The sequence below is a fragment of the Ochlerotatus camptorhynchus genome, unplaced genomic scaffold, assembly GCF_037179485.1.
Source record: "Ochlerotatus camptorhynchus isolate MF236.1 unplaced genomic scaffold, CSIRO-AGI_Acam_v1.1 ptg000002l, whole genome shotgun sequence".
Lineage (NCBI taxonomy): Eukaryota > Metazoa > Arthropoda > Insecta > Diptera > Culicidae > Ochlerotatus > Ochlerotatus camptorhynchus.
Genome location: NW_027040494.1, coordinates 5,495,477 through 5,516,663, shown reverse-complemented (window position 1 = coordinate 5,516,663; position 21,187 = coordinate 5,495,477). Strand labels below are relative to the sequence as shown.

General features: G+C 38.6%; 2 protein-coding genes across 2 annotated transcripts; both read left to right on the top strand.

The window, feature by feature from the left end:
- The first annotated feature begins 5,252 nt into the window (after positions 1-5,252).
- Positions 5,253-5,781, top strand: LOC135707798 (cuticle protein 7-like). Its single transcript, XM_065229721.1, has 2 exons — positions 5,253-5,298; positions 5,380-5,781. Exons 1-2 carry the CDS (start codon positions 5,290-5,292, stop codon positions 5,779-5,781), a joined length of 411 nt encoding a protein of 136 aa, XP_065085793.1. The 5' UTR covers positions 5,253-5,289.
- Positions 5,782-15,685: 9,904 nt separating this feature from the next.
- Positions 15,686-16,213, top strand: LOC135707705 (cuticle protein 7-like). The gene is made up of 2 exons (XM_065229616.1): positions 15,686-15,733; positions 15,812-16,213. Exons 1-2 carry the CDS (start codon positions 15,725-15,727, stop codon positions 16,211-16,213), a joined length of 411 nt encoding a protein of 136 aa, XP_065085688.1. The 5' UTR covers positions 15,686-15,724.
- The last annotated feature ends 4,974 nt before the right edge of the window (positions 16,214-21,187 follow it).

The following is a 21,187-nucleotide window of genomic DNA, read 5'->3' as shown; positions in this document are numbered from 1 at the left end:
AATTTGGCAATTATGACACGCTTTCAATTTTATGGATAAATAAGTTTTACAATTTCTGATTGGGTATCTTTGTCTTGAATCACTTGGAATGTAAGATGCATTTGAGTACTCGATGCCATAAATATTTAAAAATTGTGCTTCAATGCTTATTTTCTACTGGTCTTAGTCGATGTGCTTAATGAAAATTCGATGTATCTTTCGTATTTTCTTGAAAACGATATTAGAAGGCAAGACCATGTGTTTGCGTGGAGAGATGTTGCGAGAATGGTGTACAAAAAAAACCACTGCCTACAGGTGGAAATCGAATCCACTCCTCCCAGTACGCTAGACGGGTGCTCTACCACTATAGTACCGTAGACTTGATGCTACCTTCATCAAGATTACATAGGAGTAATGTGATAGAGACAGTCCAACTCCCCTAGTATGTGGGATTTGATACATCACTCTCGCTTCACACTCCACCACATGATCTTTGTTGTCTACTGGTATCGGAGTGAAAGAGTTATTCTGGATGGAGCCTTGTGGAACTCCCGCTGTGATCCTAAGCAATCTCTGTCCCATGTCTGTCTCGTAGGCCAGAACCCGGTTCTGGAAATAACTCCTCAGGATCCTGCACAGATAGTCAGGGGCCCTCATTACAGGGTGATTCAGAATAACTGTCACCGATTTCAGAAATATGCAATTCTAAATGGGTAAAATGGGTATATGTTCAAGTATTTTTGTTTTAAAGTGTGTGCCACTGTCAGCTTGTATTGATAGTAGGATTTGAAATTTCATTCGTTTTCGATTTCAAGCAGTCTTGGACGTGAAAATGGAGCATGTCATAAATTTGTATAAAATCGTGTGTTATCTTTTAGACACTGAAATCTCTTCGAAAGAATGAAACATTTATTTTTCGCATCATTATAGAGGTAAAAAGGAACCATGCGTGGAAAATCCGTTCAATAACTGTGCTCAGACGCATCGCCAGGACTTCAAAAGTGAACTAAAACTTGCGTGCCAGCTGTGGTTCGTTTTCGTGATAAATGTGGTTGGTAATTAAAGGTAAAGGGAGTGAGATTTGAATTAAAGTATGCTAAGTTGAAGGTTATATATGTAATATATCTGGAATATACTGATATCAAAAAATAATACAAGCGTTTAATCGTTATGACCGATTTTAAAAGTGACAGTTATTACGAATCACCCTGTATATGCAGTACTTCGGCGATGGCCTCCCAGCTGGCGCTGTTGAACTCATTCTTGACGTCGATCATTATCACGGCGCAAAATCGATCTCCTCTCCGCTTCTGTTTGGACGCCTTCTCAGCTCTCTTGACCACTGTCCGAATCGCATCCACCGTTGATCTCCCTTTCCCGAATCCAAACTGCCTCTCCGACAAACCGTGCTCACTCTCCGTGTATTTCGTCCGCCTGTTTAGGATGATTTTCTCCAAGAGTTTTCCGAGTGTATCCAGCAGGCATATAGGTCTGCACGATCCGGTATCCTCCGGCGGTTCTCCTGGTTTCGGCAGCAACACTACCTTCTGTATCTTCAACCTGTCGGGGAAGTGACTCTCGTCCAGGCATTTCTGCAGCACAATTCTGAACATGTCCGGGGACGCTTGGATCACCACTTTCACCGCTACGTTGGGGATTTCATCCGGGCCGGGAGCTTTCTTCACCTTCAATCCTTTCGCCACTGCTACGAGTTCCTCGTTGGTGACTTCGACGTTATCTCCGTACGGTGTAGGTAATGACGTTATTTCCGAACGGTGTAGGTGGCCAGTTCGTTGGACCGTGCTTCAGAAAAAGTCCCTCCACGATGACTTTCAGCTTCTCTGGCACATTTCAGCGGACATCGTTTGACCTCTGATCTTCGCCATCAGGGGTTGGCATCAGCATCTCCTTAAAACAGTTTGACTTGCTCTGCTTTAACTCTCGTTTAAGTGCGGCCCTGGCCGCTCGAAACACTCCTCTTCGTTCCTCTCTGTCTGCTTCTGTTCTTGCTCTCTGAACACGTCTTCTGGCTCTGAGACAAGTAGCGCGAAGGGTTCTAAGTGCCTCGTTCCACCAGTAAACTGGACGCTGTCTGTTATTTGGCTCCAGTTTTCTCGGCATGGTCGTGTCACACGCTCTCACTAACGTTTCTGTCAGCTCGTCCACGTTCAGATCAACGGGTTCCTGTTCACACGGAGTACCTCAACGAAAAGATCCTTGTCGAAAGCCTTCGTCTTCCACTTCCGGTCACAAGTTCTCGTCCTCCGTACTGCCACAGTATTCCGTTGGCCGATGCCATATCGGATCGTCTGATGGTCCCTATGGATATGTTACGTCGATAATCGATTCCCGGAAATCTCTGCGAAAAGTGCTGGTGGTGCCTTCGTTGGACAGCATTACTTCAAGGTTTGCCAGAGCTTCCAACAGACTGTGTTCTCTTGCATTAGAACATCTGTTTCCCCACTCCACTGCCCAAGCCTTAAAGTCTCCTTCGATGACTACGGTCTTCGTCCGATCAGCTCCTCGGTAAATCCATCATGGAACAGGTCCATCGGGGGGGGGTGCGTAACAACTACAGATGAAACTTTGATTGACTTTAATGATCACGAAACCTTCGTATGAGCTCGCAGCCACTTCTTGAATAGGGTATCTGCCCATAACTAGCCGCCATCTCAGCTCTATTCGGCACCCAGTTACCATTATCGGGAGGGACTCGATACGGTTCCACAATGATTGCAACATCACACTTTGTTTATGTTGTCGACTGCCACAACTTGCTGTGCAGTGTCACAATGATTGAGGTTTATTTGGGTTGCCTCCATTACTGTTGGCTTGCCATCGCTTTTTTGTATGCTAGACATTCGAAGCCTCCCGTTGTATGGACATTTCCGTCCTCTTTTTGCAAAGCCTGCACCTCGGTTGCTACGTGCAGCCTCTTGCAATGTGACCCTTCTCTTCGCATTTCCTGCACATATCAGATCCTGCAGTTCCTCGCCTGGTGACCGAAACCCATGCACTTGGCAGCCTTGGCTCTCATCCTCAGCGCATCTTGCTCACGTTCGGTAGTAGTCATGGCGGATTTGATACCAGTCACCTTTATTGCCTTGTGGACGTTGCTCTTACGCTTGTCGAAATCATGGAGTTTATTGATTCTCCTCCTGACCTCCATTATTTTGGTCTTTCCAATCTGCAGTACTTCTTGGGGTGTGCTACTGCTCGATGTGAACATCTGGCTTAGCACAAGATCTTGGAGCCCTTGGGGCTTACTGCTGCTGCTGGGATTGCTGTGGCCACCAGATTCAACACTGGTGATCTCCGCAATATCCCGCTCCTCCGTTTTCACTGTCTGGCTTCTTACCGTTTTTTCGTTTACTTCATTTTTCTTTTTTTCCGTTTGTCGCTATTCTGTTGAGTCCCTCTTCCGAGCCACTATCTGCACTGGTTGTATGTAGTCGCCTATCGTGATCCCATGATTATCTATTCAAACAGGGAAACAGCTAGGGTTGACACGGTCCTTCATGGGGGCTGTGTTCAGAGCCAGATTGACGTAAGTCAGGAATGTTACATCAGAGCCTACTACTCACCAACCACCAATTTGTGACGAGTTTTGAACGTATCCGGAGACTTGCCAAGATTTTACCGGGGCGGTGGCAGCCGCACCATTAGCCCACTCACAATTTCAAGAAGGTGTCATCCTTCTTTACTCAAGGAGCAGAATAGCACGACTGTCGGCCCTATAGCGAGGTATTCAATTCATTGTGCCATGTCGTGTCGATTGTTTCATGGCATACTGGACCTAATGATGATCTTACCGGCGTTGATCCCAAATTGGCACTCCTGTGGGCTGACTAAGCATTTCCTTCATCACCGTGTTATGGTTACCGCGCCAGTGTTCGCGTCGCACCCCCTACTTTTGCTATTGTCGGAAGGACAAAATTGTCGGTGTTCTTACGAGAACCAGTGTTTTCAACATGGTATGATCTTCCGCAATTTCTTCAATGAGACACGACTGAATTTTATGGCTATTATGTATCTAATAATTTTATGAGCAGTAGCAGAAAACCAGCATCTACGCTATGGATGGGCCGATTCCGACTTCGTCGTCCGTCTTCTCTTGCTTGCAATTATTCATACGTCGGAGTGTCAGTTGATAAAAATTTAGCCAATTGGATATAAAACTGTGTATTGGCTAAATTTTCAGCATCCATGTTGGGCATTCCTGATACATAGGGTTTTTGGTCTAATTTCCGTCTTACTAAGGACAACCCGTGCTTTACCTCTCTTTTCTGAACGAATTTAAACCAAAAATGGAATATTTCTGTCAAAGATGACTTTTAAATTTATCCACCTTTCCATACGTTCCGTTGGATTTGATAAAGAGTCACAAATTGTTGAGATATTGTTCAAAATCTAATACTGCTTTTTGATTCTAAATTCGTCCTACGGATAAACGTAGAAAAAGGGGATTCGCTATGAGCGCTTTTTTTGTTTCGAGAACAATGAGCGTAAATATTCATACAATGCACTCAAATAGGGTTAATGTTGAAGCTAATGAACTAACGCATCGGAACAAACCTATTATTGATTTGTGCACAGTGAAATCATTGATATTATTGATCTTTTCTGATCGATAGAACGGAAATGGGCGATTACGACGAAGTAGCGCTCTACCCTACAAAAAGCAGTAAGTGCTTGTTGATTCTTAATTGTCCAACAGTAATTATGAGTGTATATTACGCTCACTAGTAAGTAGCGAACCTGGAAAATGTGCTTGCATTATCACTTCAATGGCTTCCTTATTAGTTGAAGTAAAGGAGCCATCTGACTTTTTGATATAATGTAGTAATAAGAGAACTTTCAATATTTCACAGGAGTACTTCCAATCTTTACGATTTGATCTTCTTACTTCATTGTCGTGTTCAGTCTAAGCCTCTTTAAATTGAGACAAATTGTTAGTTGTGTTTGCTCAATTTAACAATTTCCATAACTATACGATTTACGATTTACATTTTGTTTTTACCTTAGATTGCCAAAGGAAAAACTTCAGTCTTTCTAGCATCAATTGCTGACTCCCAAAAAATGACAAAACCCTAGCATCAGAGACTGATGAAGCAGGTGTTTCCCAAAGATGCAACACCAACGACACATGTGATGTCAAATTGGAGAAATTGATCAAAATATGGATCGCATTTATCGATCACCTCAAACCTGCTATAAATATTCACGGATCATCGGTACCTATCATCAGTCAGCTCACAGCTTCCTATCAGCTTCATCAAGCAAAACAAAAAATCAATCCGTTGATCCAAAATGTACAAGGTAAGAAAGCGAAGCAGTCCAATAAATTAAAATAAATTGTTCTAAATTGATATGCTCTCGATTGTTTTGATTTCTTTGCAGATCATCCTAGCCGTTACCTGTTTGGCTGCTCTTGCCGCGGCCCTGCCATACAAGCAGGCTGCTGAACCAGAATACTATGATCACAAGGACGCCCATCACCCCGCACAGTACAAGTTCGAATATGGAGTTAATGATGGCCACACCGGTGACCACAAGACCCAATGGGAGCATCGCGACGGAGACCACGTGAAGGGACAGTACACCCTGGATGAAGCCGATGGTGGTCATCGCATTGTTGATTACGAATCCGATGCCCATGGAGGAATCCAGATCCAGGTTAAGAAAGTTGGCGGACATGGCCCAGCTCCAAAGGTGCATCAACCAGCTCACTACGTGCCGGCCCCGACCGCTCATCACTATGGAGGTGATAGCTATACCAGTTCGAAGAATCACCAGTACTAAGTTTAATTGTGAACTAGAACTGATAACAACTAATTTAGTGATAGCTAGCCATTTAATAAAGAGAAAACTATTGTTGTTAATATACATGCCGATTTCTGAATTCATCTGTTAGGGAACATCAAATTACCCTTCTCTCCACACCAGGGATAGAGCAGACATTGAGTTTATTATGCATTTAGTTTAAATAAAATCTGGCTATTAATCTGGGAGCAGCACACTTAATGGTAGCAAGTGAGACCACCCACATTAGATTGCCATTTGCGTTGCATTGACATAAATGTGACAGTTAGACAATAGATTTAGATATCACTTTACCGTACCGCATCAGATCTGGATCTAATGTAGGTGGTCCTTAAGTGATCGTCAAATAAATCAGGAGCAAATCTAAATTAACCAGTTTCCTATTAGAGACAACTCGGAATAACTGTGTTGCAAAGAAAATGTATGTATGTGTTTTACAACGTTATTATACGGATGCGACCATCCCCAAGCTGGATGATACACACTGCTTGTTTCATCATGTACATTTAGGTGCTCTGAGAGTGACATATACGAGCGTCAATTTTGACATAAATTTGAGTCATAACAGACGTGAAATATAACGCAATCAAACGTACTTTTCGTCGAGCAACTAACTTTTCAGTCTTGGGACACTTAATATTACATGACATGTTTGTTTACGTCTCATCTTTTATGCCAAAGACGGACTCTGTACGTGTAAAATTAGTTACTTCTAAGTGTGTACCCTGAAAAAATGCACCCCCGCTCATCCCTCCCTTTTTATTTTTTCAATGACTTTTGTTTCATTTTAACATTGAATTTAGGAAAATTGCAGGAATTTTTCAGAAGTTGCCAAATTTCAGCGGGGATTTTAGATCTTTAGGGAAGTTACGTGAACTGCTGTGCAATTCTGCGAACTTCAGTGAAGTGCCACGATTATCAGAAAAAATACGGGCATTTCCGAGAATGTTACATAAATTTCAAAAACTTTAAGACAGTTTTGTTTTTATTTCAGGATAACAGCGGGAGCCTTCAAGTAGTTCCGAAAATGTTTTGAACAGTTGCAATAATTTCAGTGTAATTCCAAGAACATTATCAGGAGAAATGTGAGAGCTTCAGAAAAGATTAGAGAACTTCAGGGCAGCTATTTACTTCATGAAACTTTCAGGGACTTTTAAAATGATGAGAAGTAGTTTGAAGAGACAGCTGGAACACAAGAGACTTCTGGAAAAGTTCCGAGCTCTTCTAGCAAGCATCAATTACTTCAAGACGGTTCCATTAGCATCAAGAAAACAATGCAACAGCATTTTTTTTAAAGTTCTGGGAACTTCCAAGAAGTCATGAAAAATTCAGAGATGTCCAGAGAGCTTGAAGAAATTAGTAAAAACATTAAAGAAGTTCCTAGAAACTCAGGAAGCCTACACACTGCTAAAAAGTCATGTAAATTTCGGTTCCCTGAGACCGACACATGTAAGCGGGCCTTTTAACATAAGAATCAGTTGAAAGAAACGTGAAAATCAATTAAATCAAACGTTCTCTTCGTCGACTAGCAGTTGTTTCGGTTTAAGAACACTTAGTTTTACATGAAATTTTTGTTTACGACCAATGATTTATGTCCAAAATGGATTACGTCTCATGTAAAAGTAGTTATTTCTAAGTGTGTAGGTTTTGAGACCAACATGGTAGGTCAGAGGTCTTAAGGACGGTTCCAATAGATTCAGGGATATTCCGAGAACTTTAGGAAAGGAATCCAGACATTTGGGGAAGTTCAATAATCTGTAAGGACAGGTTCGGAAAAAATCAGGACTATTTCAAGAGTTTCAGGAATATTTAGATCTCCTCTAATAAATTTCGAGAATGTCAAGAATGTCCAGAAAAACAAAAAAAAAAGTTTAGAATTTTTTTGAAACTGTTCTGGAGCAAATATTAATCGTAAATTGGCATTTATTTCAGATCTTCATATAAGTACTTCAGGATATTTTAAAGGCTCACGCACATTGGATCCGTTGTGCATATTCTGACCACCCTCATTAGGTCCAGATCTGTCGCTTTGCAGCAAAGTAACAGCTAAATCTATTGTCTAACTGTCGAATCTATGTAATCGGAAACGGATCTAATGTGGGTGGCCCTTATTACAATATGTTTAGTGGTATCTTTGCTGTAACGTATCACTAGCGAATGCAACTTCAATAAAAATACAGTTCAATATTTTCTGAGAAACTTAGGAAATTTTCGAAATTTTTAGCATTCTTCCGAGAGTTTTAGAAAAATTGCGGAATCTTCATGAACTTCGGGAAAATACGGTAACATTTTTAAAGAAGATCAAATAAGTTCATGGCATTTTCGAGAACATAAGTTAAATTCTGGAGCTTTAACGTAGATCAGAGAACCTTCAAGAAGTTCCGAGATCATAAGGTTATACGATCTGGAAGCCTTCGTTCTGATGCCACTTTGCATTTTCTAGAGTATAAATATTAGCAACCAGAAAACAAACAATAACAAAACTGCTTCCCCAGGTTTGGTGTGACGCATCAAACATGGAGAAGCAAATTTCATGCTTGAAATTACAATACTGTCCGAGATTTACTACTCAGAAGATTGAAAATGGCAGTGCTTGTCAGCTATCCAGTCAATAATTTGTATCGCCTTAAGAGAAGTCCATGTTTAGAAATTATTAGGCAGTATATTTATCTTTCAGATAAGATCCGACAACTTCGAGGAATATCAAAGTACTTTATAGCACTATCGCTTACTTCAAAAAAAAATTGTAAAAACTATCAAGAAGTTTCAAGGAAACATGGAATATTTCGAAAATTTTAGGGTTGTTTCGAAAATGTCTGGTAAATGGTGGGCTCATCAGTGAGATGAGAGAAGATCAAAGGACTTCAAGATAGTTCAATTTGCTTCAGTAAATTGGCGGGAACTTTTTAAATGTTCTGAGAAATTCAGGGAATTCATTCATACATTTTTTAAATGCTTGCCAACCCCTGCATAGTGACAATGGATTTACCTTTATCCTAAAGTTTTTTTTTTGAAAATCTGAAACTGTCCTCACGGTGTCCATTTTTATTTATGATTTTTTATATGAATGTCATTGAATTAGATCAGTCGGTTAATAGACAGCTATAAATCAGAATCATGCTGAAGGTGGCTGGGTTCAGTTCCCAGTCCTTGTTATGAATGTTTTGGGTTGTAAAAATAGTGGAAGTGTAACACATAATAAATATGATTTGATGATGTGTCGTATGATATGATAATGATGAATCAACTGGCAGATTGTTAACCCATTACTTGAATCATCAGAAACCTATGGTAAGATGTCAATTAGCCCTATTCCTATTTCCACTGCCACCATAAACAAGAATATTCGAACGTGTTTTACGATGGTCAGATCATATCATAGATCATCTATAGATAATGTTTTGAGTGTCATAACCAGAAATGCCAGATTTACAGATATGTTTGTGAATTTACAGACTTTTATTTTTTTCACAAACATTTTTTTCGTTACAGACATTTACAGACCTTTTGGTTTTTTCACAGATATTTACAGACTTTAGAAATCAAGGGAAAATTTTAAAATTTATTTGGTTACACTGTTTGACATCTTTAATCAAATAACACGTGCGATGCATTTTGGACCACGCATTAGAAATTTGCGCGATTTTAAATCCACTACACGAGCGAGCTGTCACTGTTATAGACGGTCATAGTTATAGACCTGTCAATGTGCTGCCATGTTGCATCCAAAACGAACATTTTCCATACGATTTGACGGTTTGTTTGGATACGTCAACTCACGTTGGCCGGTCTATAACTTGACTGTCTATAGTACAGTGTATTATATTATAGTAGAGTGTTTTAATCCTATTCCATCTGTTTATTCGAGAACACCCACCCCCGGATGCAGTTTTAGCAACCGGTGGAAATTAACGATTTTAAATTGGCTCACTACTTGGTCTCAAGCAAATCGATTAACGTACCCCATTCTAGTCGAAATTCTAGTACTATACTATGTTTGTTTTGATACGCTATGAAAGTTTGACAGATAAAATGAGGGGTTCGTGGATTTTCCTATGTTTCGAGGGGTGCATCGATTAGCTTGGGACCGAAGATAGTATCAGAGTTGAGCCAAAAACTTGAGCACGTTTCTTCGGGACCTTCTAGTCTTAGAGTTACCTCTATGGTTTTAGTGCTGAACGAAGCAGACATTTTCGCCGGTTTGTACCTGACTAAGAGTCGTAAAAATGTGTAAAAAAATCGAGAAAAATCAAAGGGTACCCAAGAGGAAACGAACTTTTTCATAGGATCAGGAAATCTATAAGTTAAGAAAAATCAATATAATACTTGCACTATTCATTATGTTGAGTTCCGTGTAATTTGAGGTATCGCACGAAACAATTCGGCGAATGTCAGAATCTGTCCACTTCCCGGAGGTACCCGGTGCATCTGAAAGAAGCCATTGTGATCATTGTTAAGACCCACCATTGATTTAAAAGTAAAATTATAATGTGATTTGGGGTGTCGCATGATGAGTTTTTGATAAATCAATCTTTTGCGAATTCCCCAGTGGAATCTGGAATTCTCATTTTTGTTCATATCTTCGGTACCATAATTCCGATCGGGGAAACATCAAAAGCGATCTATGAGGATCTGAAACACATCTTCTGCAATTCGTTCCACTCAACTTGGTCAAGCTATCTTTGCGAAAATTAAGTGAGTAACACTCAAACGACCTTACATACATGCATACATACATACTTTCATACATACCTATATACACACATACATAAACATTTTCCAATCCCGTTGAGATGAGTCTATTGGTATATGCCATTCGTCTCTCCGGGTCTTGAAACGATATTGTGTTTTTCAAGTGATATCACGCCTTTTGGTACACCTTGGTGTACGAGAAAGGCAAAAAGGTTAGTATCAGCTAATTGTTTTGTATTTAGAGAAGTTTTTCTCCCCCAGGTGTGTAATTATTTTGCAAAATCTAATTAATATGTTGCTTGATATATCTAATTAAAAACTGTATTTGTAAAATCGTAACAACAGTGTTAGTGTTTAGCGCCAATTCATCGTACTTGGCTTCGTTGTACAGTACTCTACATTTCTCGATTATCTTTATTTCGATATTCCTTCCTATTTGAATCGTTTCAGCAACCCTGATCGTGATTCATCAACACTTTTTGAGCACGAAGTGCTTAGAATCGTATTAATAAGCTCATAGATTGCTTTTTTGATTGTCGATTTCCCCATATTTAGGTGGTGGAAAGTTGAATCTCTCACTAAGATGTGCTCGTTCCCCCGCTGATGTAGTGCAAAAGGACCAGTACTAAGTGGCTAACGGATTTCCACACTACATGGCACATCATATCGACCCAAATTTAAGTTTAAATAACTCAAACTCTAGAAAACTCAGCCTCCCAGCCTCATAAATCTTTTCGAATGTGACAAACAACGACAAAAAATCTACGTATTCTAGCAATATACACTCAAATAATATAAGGGTCTTTCTCCTCAACGAGGAGAACAGAGCCCTCCGCACTGCAGCCAACCGTTATCTCCCCCCGGTGGCAAGGGTCCACTGGCATGGGAGAAGAGTTGGCGATCAAACGTCGTCAAAATAGATAAGCGGATTAAGAGTGGGTTACAAGCCGAAGATAACTCTGTAGCTTTGAGACGTTCTGTTGCAGAGCTTCTCGGGTCGGTTTATCCGGGGCACGTTCATCGCTTTACGGAAAGATCGCGGTCGCAGGCTGGAGTTGGACTCGGAGTGGCAGAACCGAACACTGCAACGAGGTAAAGTCTACCGGAGGAGTGCTCCGTCTTTTCCGCAACCATCACTCCGGCAGATCAACCGATCCTCGTGTTAACTGACTCACACAGCGTCATCCAATCGCTGGAAGCCGAAGCCCCGAGCCACCCCTGGATACAAGCCATTACACGGTACGCCCCACCTTCAACCGTACTTACGTGGATCGCCGGACACTGCGGTGTTCCCGGAAATGAGGCTGCGGACAGACTGGTGGGATCTAGTGTATCCCGTCCCCGCTACACCAAGAACGTACGTCAGGCGTTGGATTGCGAATACTATTATGGAAGCCTGACAGCATGAATGGTTCCAGCCGCGGACCACTTTCCTGAGGAAGATCAAGGAAACCGTACGCCTCTGGCTGGACAGCCAAAAGTACAAGGACCAGCGGATCATCTCAAGACTTCCGGCCATGCGAGGATTTCGTATAATTTCGGTGGGACACCTTGCCGCAAGGTTTGTTCAATTTGCAGCATCCCCGTCTCGGTGGAACACGTGCTGTGTGTCTGCCCGGAGTTCCAGAAGCTACGTGAACAACACGGACTCCCGGAGAACGTTAAGAATCTGCTTGGTTACGACCCCTCGACGTTGGCTGCGCTGATCGCCTTTCTGAAGGACGCCCACTTGTATAATCGAATCTAGCCCTCCGTCGGTGGCTGCACTGATCGTGTTTTCTTCACCTTTCTTTTTTTTTGCCTTCGGGTTTTCTTCGCCGGACGGGGCACTGTCTCCTACGGTGGAGCTCTACCTTGTTCGCGCACTCAGTCCTCACCACAGCCCCCATGTAATCCTCACTTTACATTAAGTTTTTTTAAATGTTGTCTGTCTCATTCGTTGGGTAATCAGAGCCAGTTATACGTCACGTTAATGTCAAATTGAAACCTATTTGTTGAGGCAAGATCTAGCCTGACCATCTGCTATATAACGTGATGAAATAGCCTACGGCTAAAAATCACGGTAATAAAGAAAAAAAAAGTCAAAGATGAAAACACACATCCAATGGAAAATATTCATTAGAATTTCACAAAACTTTATCATGAAATGATAATTGGGGATTGCACCACAAAATCACATGAACCTTATGTGTCAAATGAAATTTAAGTGATTTATCGTATTGAACTCATGTGATCACATGAATGTTATGTGAAATTCAGATAGATATCATCGGTTTTGTTAATGGAAAAACGTAATATGCATTGTCAATGGAAACTACATGAAACCTTTTTTTCCGTTTACTAATTTCATATGTACATCGAGATGTTGCTCATATAAGAAAACAAATTCCTGTAAAATCTCGGTAAGTGTTGAGGTTAACTACGTTTTCAAGAATATTAGTGAATTAATATCAACTTTAAGTCGACCTAATTTTTCGTATAATCGTAATTTATCTTTTTATTATTTGCTTTTAACGTATACGGCGTAAATGGATGCATTCCCAACCAGGCATGGAAAATCATTTACATTCATTTCATGCATTCATTTACATTAATTTGCCTCTAACTTTTTTCATCAACAGCATTTCACAGAATAATGTAAAGAGCTTTTGTAGGTTTTGTTATTAACTCCAACTTTTATTAAGAACTTAAATCTGTATCTCTTATGCATCATTAATTAGAGCGGGAAGAACTCGTTACTGTGTTTCAGTGAATGTAAAATACATTCACTGAAAAACAGTAGTGGACTATGTTTGCTCTGGTTCATCATGCATAAGAGATACGGATTTGAGTTTTCACAAAAGTTGTAGCTTATAACAAAACCTACAAAAGCTCCATACACCATTTTGCGGAATTCTATTGATGAAAAAAGTTAGGGGCAAATGAATGTAAATGAATGCACGAAATGAATGCAAATGATTTGCCATGCCTGTTCCCAACTCCAATTAGGTTCGAAGCAGGTCTTTTTTACTCAAACATGGCTTCGCATCTATTTCATTTTATTTTATAAGTAAAGACTTTTCATAAGATTAATATACAATCCTTCAGTTTTACACCAAAATGCTATTTGCATTCTTTCAGACAGTTTCGTAAAATTTACCGATTTATTTTAATTTAGAAAGGACAAGTAGCAAAGCTCAAGTAGGAGCTATTACATTTATTGTTAAGTATCCAAGAGAGCGGCGCCGGTAGTATAGTGGTAACCCGAGCAAAGTCGGTTAACAAAATGAAAGCAAATAGATATTAAAGTTTGCAGTTTCTATCATAATGAAAACTCATTTTGATTTCAATTGTCGCGACATAAGCCTGATATCATATTGTGATTTCATTATGCAGTCAAAACTTTTTAAATCAAAGCAACTTAACTTGAAGTTCTGCTCTTAACGACTTGTTTAAAATTTAATTTAAGTTCATCTGTTGTTGAACTAATGATTCTTGTTTATTTGTTTAGTTTAACACATTTTAGGTCATTCCTGACTTGTCCGGGGTGAGATTTGACTTATTCAACTTTTAAGTCTTTCAGCGAGAGAAGCATGGATGCTAACCATTTATGCCAGGCCCGTATTCAGTTAAACATTATGAATGCAAAATGAGTAATCAAATTGATTTTATTGAAAGCAGGATTAGTTTTCCGTTTGCTTCAACAGTATAAAATTTTGCTCTCATTTTTGCTGTGTTAACCGTTAAGTCAACCAAAATGAGATCAACTAGAGTATTCAAAATAAGTTACATCATAACAGCAAATTTTGATTTCAATTTGAGCTTCAGCTTTGCTCGGGAAGCGTGACTATCTATCACCTATCTGATAACGCTTTCGTTAGAAAGGGTAAGAAATGCCGTTGGTCCCCGGTCTGTTAGCTGATGGGTCAAAAGGTAGGTTCCAGATGTGAGAGCTGCCTTCCTGACGTCGTTATCATTGATACTCAGTAAACAAAACAAGGAAAAAATATATATCCAAGAGCTTTAGTCATCTCTTCTTCTTATAATTATTTTTCTTTTTTTGATAGCACCTCTGCTATCAATTCAATTATTTTTTCATTAAACCTTCGTTTTCTCATGATATTTTCAAACTCATTATCAAACGCTCCTTCAATATCAAGAAAAGCTGCCATCGTCACTTCTTGAGCTTCGAATGATTTTATAATTAATGTAACTAGTGTATGTGAAGCTGCTTTAGTTGATTTGCCTTACTGATAAACAGTCTTGTTCAAAGATATTTTCTGGAGAATTTCAAATTTTATGTATTCATCGAATAGTTTCTTCATCAATTTCAAGTAAATTGAGGACCAAATAATTGATTCAAATGATTTGGGAAAAGACTTGTCTTAATAGACTTAACTAGCTTTTTGTAAAAATACTGCTCGGACTTGCCGCCAGGAATATATCTAATAAAAGAAACTCGCATTAAATAGTTTAACTAGACTAGGAATTATTATATTCTTGGTTTTTTAAATAAGCACTGTATAAATCCGTCCAAACCGGAAGATTTGAATGGTCCAAATGAGCAAAACTGTGTATTGGCTAAATTATCAGTATCTATGTTGGGCATTCCTGATACATACAAAAAGCAGAAAGGAAGCTAGTTGATTCTTCATTGTCCAACAGTAATTATGGGTGTATATTACGCTCACTAGTAAGAAGCGAACCTGGAAAATGTGCTTGCATTATCACTTCAATGGCTTCCTTATTAGTTGAAGTAAAGGAGTCATCTGACTTTTTGAAGTAATGCAGTAACAGGAGAACTTTCAATATGTCACAGGTGTACTTCCAATCTTTACGATTTGATCTTCTTACTTCATTGTCAAATTCAGTCTAAGCCTCTGTATATTGAGACAAATTGTTAGTCGTGTTTGCTCGATTAAACAATTTCCTTGAATTTACGATTTACAATTTTTTTAAACCTTAGATGCCAAAGGAAAAACTTCAGTCTTTCTATCATCAATTGCTGACTCTCAAAAACCTTTGCATCAGAGACCAATCACGCAGGTTTTTTCCAAAAGATGCAACACCAACGACACATGTGATGTCAAATTGCGATCGTTTTGGCGAAATTGATCCAAATTGATCGCATTTATCAATCACCTCAAACCTGCTATAAATATTCACGGATCATCGGTACCTATCATCAGTCAGCTCACAGCTTCCAATCAGCTTCATCAAGCAAAACAAAAAATCAATCCGTTGGTCCAAAATGTACAAGGTAGGAAAGCAAAGCAGTCCAATAAATTCAAATAAACTGTGCATCAATTTACTCTCGTTTGTTTGGATTTCTTTGCAGATCATCCTAGCCGTTACCTGTTTGGCTGCTCTTGCCGCGGCCCTGCCATATAAGCAGGTGGCTGAACCAGAATATTACGATCACAAGGACGCCCATCATCCCGCACAGTACAAGTTCGAATATGGAGTTAATGATGGCCACACCGGTGACCACAAGACCCAATGGGAGCATCGCGACGGAGACCACGTGAAGGGACAGTACACCCTGGATGAAGCCGATGGTGGTCATCGCGTTGTTGATTACGAATCCGATGCCCATGGAGGAATCCAGATCCAGGTTAAGAAAGTTGGCGGACATGGCCCAGCTCCAAAGGTGCATCAACCAGCTCACTACGTGCCGGCCCCGACCGCTCATCACTATGGAGGTGATAGCTATACCAGTTCGAAGAATCACCAGTACTAAGTTAAATTGTGAACTAGAACTGATAACAACTAATTTAGTGATAGTTAGCTATTGAATAAAGAGAAAACTATTGTCGTTAATATACATGCTGGATTTGCGTTCATCCAATAGGGGGTTGAATTTCCCTTCTTAGTCCATACGAGGAATAGAGCAGGCATTAACCCACTTCGGTCCAACATACAAATTTTAAGTTCAAAATATCTCCACTCACTCAATATTCGAAGTAATCTTAAGAAATTCTCAGTTCAAATGGCGAACTTTATCTTGTTTTATGGAAAAATATCAGAATATTTGTTTTTTCCCTGTGGTCATACTCATTCCGATGGGCTTCTGGGTCAGTTCGGGTTAAAAAGTGGGTTGCTTCCTTATGAGGCCCGTTTATTGGTATGTTTGAGTTGAAAATCAGAAATTCTTGATGCATGGAGCTTCTATAGTGGAATTCCTGTATATTTTTTTATATCTTTATTAAGGAGACTTTCAGCCCTGGGTTGGTTCGTCTCCGGAATTTCCTGCTTACAGAATATGGCAAGGATTAGTAATTTCAAATTATTTCCTCTACCTTAATTGCTTAGCCTTGACTGATACGCGTATTTCGTCTTCAATGCAGTTAGGGTGTCTCTAAAAAAAAACAGTTGTTTTGCTCTAGTTTTCATATTTCAAATTTCTCAGCAAAGGTGTCTTGAAATAACTTTTAGATCTTTAGAAGACGCAAATTTTTGCTGCTTAGTGCTTGTCGATATCTTTCGCCGATCAAGAGTCATTGATGTTTTTCAACTAAAAATATGCCCTTCTCATATGTTAATATCTCTGGTTGGGTCAAACAAAAAAAAAACTGTATTTGACAGGGCGTATTTTATTATCAATAATATGAAAAAATAGAGGTTTGTTATTTTTCAAACTCGTATTAAATCAATTTGAATTTATTCACACTTAAAACTTCCCTTCGTTTGGTGTTTGCAAACTTCAAGGGGGTCTTCAAATTAGAGAATTTTTTAAAGTAACTTTTTTTATTTTACAAAATTAAAACATGTGTTGTTTGAAAAAGTTTTAGCTAAGTTGATTTCAAGATATTTTTTTCTATCTCTTAACGTTCTCATTTTAAAGTAATTTTTCGGAGATGACTTAGAGTGTTCCTGAAACAAAAATAGGTTTTAGCACTTACTGTTTTTTTTTAAATTTTCGTGAAAGTCATCTTCTAGAGACTTTTAAAACTCTTTAAGACAAATGTTTTATTGCTGTCTTTATCTCTTCTAATAAAAAAGGTATACCCAAATATATTAAAAAAAAATGAATATATTCAAATTGATTTTACACGAGTTTGAAAAATAATATGCCTCCAATTTTTTCATATTATTGGGAATAACATACGCCCTTTAAAATGCTGTAAAAAAACTGTTTTTTTTTTGCCGCAATCAAAACTATTAACATTTGAAAAGGGCATATTTTAAGTAGAAAAACGTCAATAACTCTTGATCGGCGAAAGATATCGACAAGCTCTAAGAAGCAAAAATTTGCGTCTTCTAAGGATCTAAATGTTATTTCAAGACACCTTTGCTGAGAAATTTGAAATAAGAAAACTAGAGCAACACAACTATTTTTTATTAGAGACACCCTAACTCAATTCAAGAAAATAGTTCTAAATCGGTCAATTTAAGAGATACAAAAAAATTGTTCTCAACAAAGTTGCTTGAAATTAGCTTAATTTTAACTTTGTTGAAGAATATATACCTTAATTTATTCAAACAAAAAAGTTAGATTTTTGATTTTAATGATAATAATAACCACCCTAGAATTTATTGTCATAAAAATGAGGGCCTAACTATAAGAAACAACTTTGTAAAAGAGACTTTTAGTCTAAAGTTTCAATTTCAGGCTCAAAACATATCATTTCACCTACATCTGCATTCTGGACCACTGTGCAAACTTCTTAGTGCCTTGAACTAATAATTAAGGATTAGTACAAGACACTGAAGAAGTAAACACATTGTAGATGAAATACGTGGATCTGTCAAGGGTAATTAATTACTAATAGTGGAATTTAATGGAAATAATTAATCCTTCTTTCTTTATAAACAATATCAGAAATTACTTGCATATGTACACTCCCGGTCATAAGTATGGACTCGCTTGAAGAAGTATTGCAACACTAATATTATATATTGCATTACCTTGAAAAGTTTAGCATCACCCCACGTAACGGGTGTTCAATAAAAAATTTAAAAAATTTCAGTCACACAGCTTGTAAAAAAAATAAATTCAACGAATTCAGTATTTTTTATTAGAAATATAATGTTTATTCTTCAAAAAAAAAACGTCAATGAATATTGGAGAAGGGACCCTGGTCAGCCGTACGACGCAACTTAGTCGCGATGCTCTCACACGAGCGCTGGACTGCACTGAAATCATTCTCATTTTTTATTGAGCACCCGTTATAGACATTCTCTTTGGGCGATGCTAAACTTTTCTAGGTGATGCAATATAAGTATCTCATATTTCCTCGGAGCTCCTTGACAGTTCTTGTTTTTTTCTTGAAATCAATGGGACTGCTCTGAAGTTCTCTTTGCATCCTCGATGCGATAAAAACTTCCATGATTATAAAGTAACTTCCTTAAAATCTCTAATATTCTTTGAAGTTCTCTAAACTTTCCTAAAGATTTAGGAACATCTAAAAAATTGTCGAAATTTTCTTGAAATTAATGGAACTGTCTTGAAGTTGTCTGATCTTCGCTGAAATTCCTGTATTTTTTTTAAGTTCACAAAACTGATATTATCCTGAAGTTCATGTAACTTCCTTAATTTTTCCTACATTTTCCTGAAACTCTCAGATCTTTGCAAAAGAATTTGAATATTCTGGAACACCTCTTCAAATTTTTTTTTTCTGCTTTTATATTCTCTGATCAGTTCTGATGTTCTCAGAGCTTCGTTGGAGCTCCCTCTAATCTTCTGAAGTTCTTCTTACGGTCTTGAAATGAATGGAACTGCACTGAAAATCTTTAAACTTCCCTGAAGTTCTCTGAAGTTCTCTGAAATTCTCTGAAGTTCTCTGAAGTTCTCTGAAGTTCTCTAAAGTTTTGATATATTTCTGATATTTTCTTAAGCTCTCTGGAGTTTTCTGTACATTCCTGAAGATTCCGAAAATTCTATAGGATTCTCGCATTTTTTCCAGAAGTTACTGGATCTGCTCCTGGACTTCCATAAAGTCGTTAGAACATCCTTGATATAATTAAAACTAACCTTTAGATCTCTAAAAATTCCATCATAAGATCTAATGGATGATAGAGGATCATTAGCGATCAGGTTCAGAAGCCGTGTTGACTTCCGAGCCGAGCCGCTTGAGAATGTTTTATTATACGGTACGAGGTGTACAAGATGTACAAAAGCACAATTGGTCCTGAACGGAGGCAGTCTTTCCATCTCGAGCCCCTAAAAGGGGGGGGGGGGGTATAAACCATTTCACTGCACTTCACTATGGTCTTGTTCACACGGACGCCTGTTTACTTCTGCTTCATTTTCCATTTGTTAGATGGCTCTCTTCAATCAATTTTGCCAAGCCTCTTTTCAGCATATGCGCGTCCATTTTTAGGTTAAGGCTACGATTTTCCTCCCTTCAGTATCCTTTGAGTGTTTTGGCAGCGGCACCAGCCCTCTCGCTATGTATATGTCTACTGTTTTAGGTTTAACAAAACGTGAATTTTCCCAATCAACAATAACTCATGCATAAGAAAATCCATGGTTTGTAACCAACTGGTTACAAATTGGAGAAGGTCGAGTTTTTTTTTCAGATTTATAATATGACGTGGAACTGCTCTATAGTCTAAATGTACAACAATTTAAGAGAACTTGGTACATTGTACTTCAAGAAGTAATAGATTATTCTCAGCAGGTTTTGACTGGTTTAATTCATAGCAGGATTATTAATGACGTTAACGATTAACTACCTGGACCATTGATAGATTCCTGAGGTAGATCCTAATCCATGATCAAAACTTGAGTAGAATAGTGCTTCGTTATTTCATTTGTGATGGACTACCCAACCTGTTCCACAGAACTTTAGATTGTTGTATTTAAATAAGTTTTAATAAAATTTCCTAATCCTCCTGCACATTCAGTCAATCAATCTACCGCAAACGTGGCAGCGGACAATGATTTTTGACATCTACACGTCGTCCTCGTTCTAAAAGTACACATATTGTCGGGTATTTAACAGTATTTCAAAAATCAATGGCCACCATCTAGGATTCAAATTGCCGTCCAAGAATTTTCGAGCTCTACACTTTTTCTTTGTTTGGAAAATACCCATATTGAAGGGTATTTGCCAGTTTTTCTAATAGCGAATTCATTTATTATTCAGATTGGGTCTGCTTGTTTTCTGACAAACGTTTATTTTCTCATTTGTTTTTAAACCTAGCTCAGGTTGAGGTTCGCACTGATAAAAAGTTTGGTTTCACCGATAATAAACGAATTTGCTATAAAACAGATGGTCACTATTTTGGATTACAAAATGGCGTCCAACGTCGATTTTCAGCCTGCTATACATTATCCATGTTTAAAAAATACCCACATTTCAAAGCATCATCCTAAATGGACAGACTTTTCAGGGGCATAGCATATTCAGGAAGTTCACATGCACACTAGTGCCACGTAGTGAGAGAGTTCTGATATCATCCAGAAGACCGTGGTCATCTCAACAACTTACATGAAGACTTTTACATGGCCTATTATGGCCAGGATCTCAAGATACAGCCTGTGCAGGAAGATCGCATGCACACTAGCGCCACGTATTAGTTCAGAACTAGTATGAGCACCTTCCAAAAGGACTTGGTCACCTGAACAACTTTGCGCCACACGGAAACTTGTATATATAGGCATGATCACGAGATATTATATGTTGGATTCCATATATTATAGGTCCCGTCATAAGTAATATGATAGTGAAGCGCCTCTATCGGCGTTGTTCTCAATTAAACCTAGATC